Below are 3,792 nucleotides of genomic sequence, written 5' to 3'. Positions count from 1 at the left end.
CACACCCTTCCTGCCCTGCAAACCTACTACTGGCTTTATGCTTGGCGTGACCGCCTCATGTAGGCCTGACCCAACAAGAAAACCAGTACGGGTCATGTCAACTAGGTATCGATCCTTCCCCGTTGGACGTACGTCGCGACCAACGTCGATTCCTTGTCCCCGCAGTCACATGGCCAATTACGTGTGCATCACTAGGTCCTGGAAAAACCGGCCTATAAATCTATCTTGGCGCCTCGTCCCTACCCATCTCATTCTCATTGCCTGGACGCTGGATTAAACAGGTAGCTAGGCAACACCGGCGCGTACGGCAGCTTGTTGAAGCTTAGCTCGATCGCGTGTGTCCGTCCGTCCATGGCGCCGTCGGAGAGGATGCTGGAGTCGGCGGCGTACACGCGGATGAAGGCGGAGAACCCGTCCGAGTTCGTGCCGCGGAGCGTCTTCTTCGCGCGCGACGGCGGCAGCGGCATCGACCGCCGCAACAGCCTCTGGGTCAAGGCGGCGCTCGTCTACGAGTCCGTCACCGGCAGCCACGTCGACGACGGCGCCAAGCCCCTCGCCACCAGCCTCCTCCTCAGCCTCGCCCGCGAATGCCGCTTCCGCATCCACCCCGACGACGAACGGCCACCGGCGCCGCAGACCAAAGCCGCGGTGGTGACGGACGTCCTCAACAAAGTGTCGGGCGCCGTGGCCACGCCTATCGGTAAGCACGCACGCATACGCGTGGCACCATTAGTTTAGAGGAATGTGCACGTTTCTTTCCTGGCGTTAACCATGCATATGTACGCTCTGACTTTTAGCCGGCGCGGGCGGCGGAGAAGACGGATCAGAGGAGAAGCAGAGCAAGACGGCGGAGCTGCACGACGAAGAGAAAGAGTCGGACGACAAGCAGGTGATCGACGCCGTCTTCCTCGTCGTCGGCTTCCTCGCGAGGCTGGTCAAGGCCGCCGCGGGCGTCAGCCGCGACGCCGTCGACGAGGGGTTCAAGTCCACGCACATGCAGGACATCGTCACGGACATGATCAAGCTGGAGAACCAGCTCCCCCTCAAGCTCATCCTCGACGTCGTCGAGCACGTCCAGGACGCGGCACGCCACGTCGCCGCCGAAGCCAGGTTCGAGGGGCTCCGCGAATTCCTCGAGGCGTACAAGCTCGGCCTCAGCCCAGCCACCTTCTTCGACGACGTCGTCAGGCCCTTCTGCTGGTACTACTCGCCCTTCTTCAACAAGCAGCTGCCGGCCGTGGACCGCGGCCTGTTCGACGGCAACCACGAGATCGCGCTCCTGGACTTCCTCCACGCCAGCGTGGTGCCGACGCCGCCGGACGCGGAGAAGGGGGCGGCCGCCGGCGGCAGGACGTCCCGTATGCCGACGGCCAGGGAGCTGAGCCGCTCCGGCGTGCGGATCGCGCCGGGGGAGGACGGCCGCGCGACGGTGGAGTTCGACGAGGCGTCCGCCAGGCTGCAGCTGCCGGCGCTGGTGTACGACTTCAAGCTGGCCACGGTGGCCAGGAACCTGCTGGCGCGGGAGTACGAGGAGCAGAACAAGCCCGTGACGCGCTACTTCCAGATGATGAACGAGCTCGTCGACGAGGCGGCCGACGCCAAGATCCTCCGCCGCGCCGGCGCCGTGCGCGGCGGTGGGGCGTCCGGCGCCGAGGTGCACGAGCTGGTCAAGCGGATCGACGGCTACGCGACGTACCCGTCCGTGTACATGGCCATGGACGTGCAGATCGCGAAGGTGAGGCGGTTCCACGACACGAGGATGCAGAACTTCCTCGTCCGCTACCGCCCCGGCGTCATCTGGGCGTCGTCGGTGGCCGCCGTCTCCTTGGTCGCCATTGTTGCCGCCAGAAGAAGGGGGTGAGAAAGCCAACGGCCCGTGCAAGACATATGTGCACTCATTAATTCATTGCTGATTGGAGATTGTACATAGTTGTACAACTTGAAGTGTAATGTTGTGTCTTGTGGTAATGTGTACCGGTGTACAATGTGTAAGTGCAAGCAAAGATGACTAGATGAGTCCATAAATAATCATAATGCTAATCATAATTAATTGCATGATAGTCCATGCAATTTGGCGCAAATTGTGCCAATCCCTGTAATTGTAATGTCCCGGATCATAGCTTCATTCATCACCAAGATACGGGTGAGATGAGTGTGTCTTCCAAGAGAATTTGTATGGGTAGAGTAGAAACTATGAAGAATGTGGATGGGGTAATCACACATGTAGCGAAGGAACACAGAGGAAGAGGAGGCGTACATGCAACAGAGGAGGGAGTCGGTTGAAGATGATGGCGCATCGGCGGCCTCCGTGGAGGAGGTCCGCCGGGCCAAATGAAAATCCTTGGATGGAACTGCCGTGGTATGCTATCTCCCATGGCAGTTCGCGAGCTCTTGGAGATCCAAGGGCGTATCATGGCGGATTTGATTTTTCTCTCTGAGTCGCACTTTAATAAATGTTAAGCCGATGAGTTGCGTCGTTCTTTATCTTTTGATTCAATGATTGTAGCGGAGAGTGATGGCCGGGCCGGTGGCCTAGTTTTGTTCTATTATAAGTTGAATAAAGTGGTTTCGAACTATGAGTCGCCTAATTTTATTGATATTCTTTTTTTAAATGACGATTCCGTGCATTGGCGGTTCACGGGCTTTTATGGTCATCCGTTTTGGAGTGAGCATAGTTTATCCCGGGATAAGCTCCGAAACCTACATAGTAAGGGCAAGCACCCGTGGGTGGTTTTAGGTGATTTTAATGAAATTTTACTCTCGTCGGAAAAAGAAGGTGGCAATGCGAGACCGAATGCAATGATGAGAGATTTCCGCAATTGCTTAGGAGAGTGCGGCCTCGAGGATATGGGATGTATTGGTGATCCTTTCACTTGGAGGAGAGGCTAGACTAGAGAGAGACTTGACATGGCGGTTTGCAATGTGGAATGGGCGAATATATTCCCCCGGGGTGCGGTTATAAATGAGGAACATGTTCATTCCGATCATGGTCCCATCATCTTGGATACTGAATACTTTGACGCCAATATTTTTAATCCTCCAAAGGGACGAGTGAAACAATTTGAAGCTAGATGGCTTAAAGAGGAGACAGTCGTTGAGATTGTGCGTACAGCGTGGGAAAAGGCAAAGAAAATGGGTATTGGGCCTACGCTCACTGATCATACGCGAGTGGTACAGGAAGATTTGCAGAATTGGGATCGTGAGACTCTGAACGGACCGAAAAAGAGAATAGGTAAACTTAAAAAAGAAACGGAAAAGCTACGTAGGGGACCTATGAATGTGGATTCCCAAGCACGACAAAAGGAGATTATTGTTCTTATTGAAAATTTGTTGGAACAAGAGGAGATTTACTGGATTCAGCGTGGTCATGCAAATTGGCTATTACACGGGGACCGGAACACATCTTTTTTCCACAACGCGGCAACAACCAGAAAGAAAAGAAATCAGATAAAAAAATTGCTTGGAGATAATGGGGTGTGGGTGGAAGAGCCGGAGATGAAGGATTACATTAGAAGATATTTTTCAAACCTATTTATGTCAGAAGTCTCTCAACCAAACCCGGAGGTTCTATCTCTTGTAAAAAGGAAAGTCACGAATGCAATGAATACTGCTCTTACAACTCCATACACGGCGGGGGAAGTTTCAGAAGGCCTTATTCGATATTGGTGATTTAAAAGCACCGGGTCCGGATTGTCTGCACGCTATCTTTTATAAGAGATTTTGGTCTATGTTGGGAGAAGATCTGACAGAAGAAGTCCTCAAGGCGGTGAATACATGTTCTATACCGGCAGG

At 54.2% G+C, this 3,792-nt stretch overlaps 1 protein-coding gene across 1 annotated transcript; it reads left to right on the top strand.

Annotated features, from left to right (window-relative positions):
* The first annotated feature begins 262 nt into the window (after positions 1–262).
* LOC123159576 (uncharacterized) lies at positions 263–2,099 on the top strand. The gene is made up of 2 exons (XM_044577401.1): positions 263–700; positions 798–2,099. The coding sequence occupies exons 1-2, from the start codon at positions 352–354 to the stop codon at positions 1,859–1,861; spliced, it is 1,413 nt and encodes a 470-aa protein (XP_044433336.1). The 5' UTR covers positions 263–351; the 3' UTR covers positions 1,862–2,099.
* Positions 2,100–3,792: the final 1,693 nt, after the last annotated feature.

This window comes from Triticum aestivum, chromosome 7B (genome assembly GCF_018294505.1).
Source record: "Triticum aestivum cultivar Chinese Spring chromosome 7B, IWGSC CS RefSeq v2.1, whole genome shotgun sequence".
NCBI lineage: Eukaryota > Viridiplantae > Streptophyta > Magnoliopsida > Poales > Poaceae > Triticum > Triticum aestivum.
The sequence above is the reverse complement of the archived record's forward strand: the minus strand, read 5'-3'. Positions and strand labels throughout refer to the sequence as shown.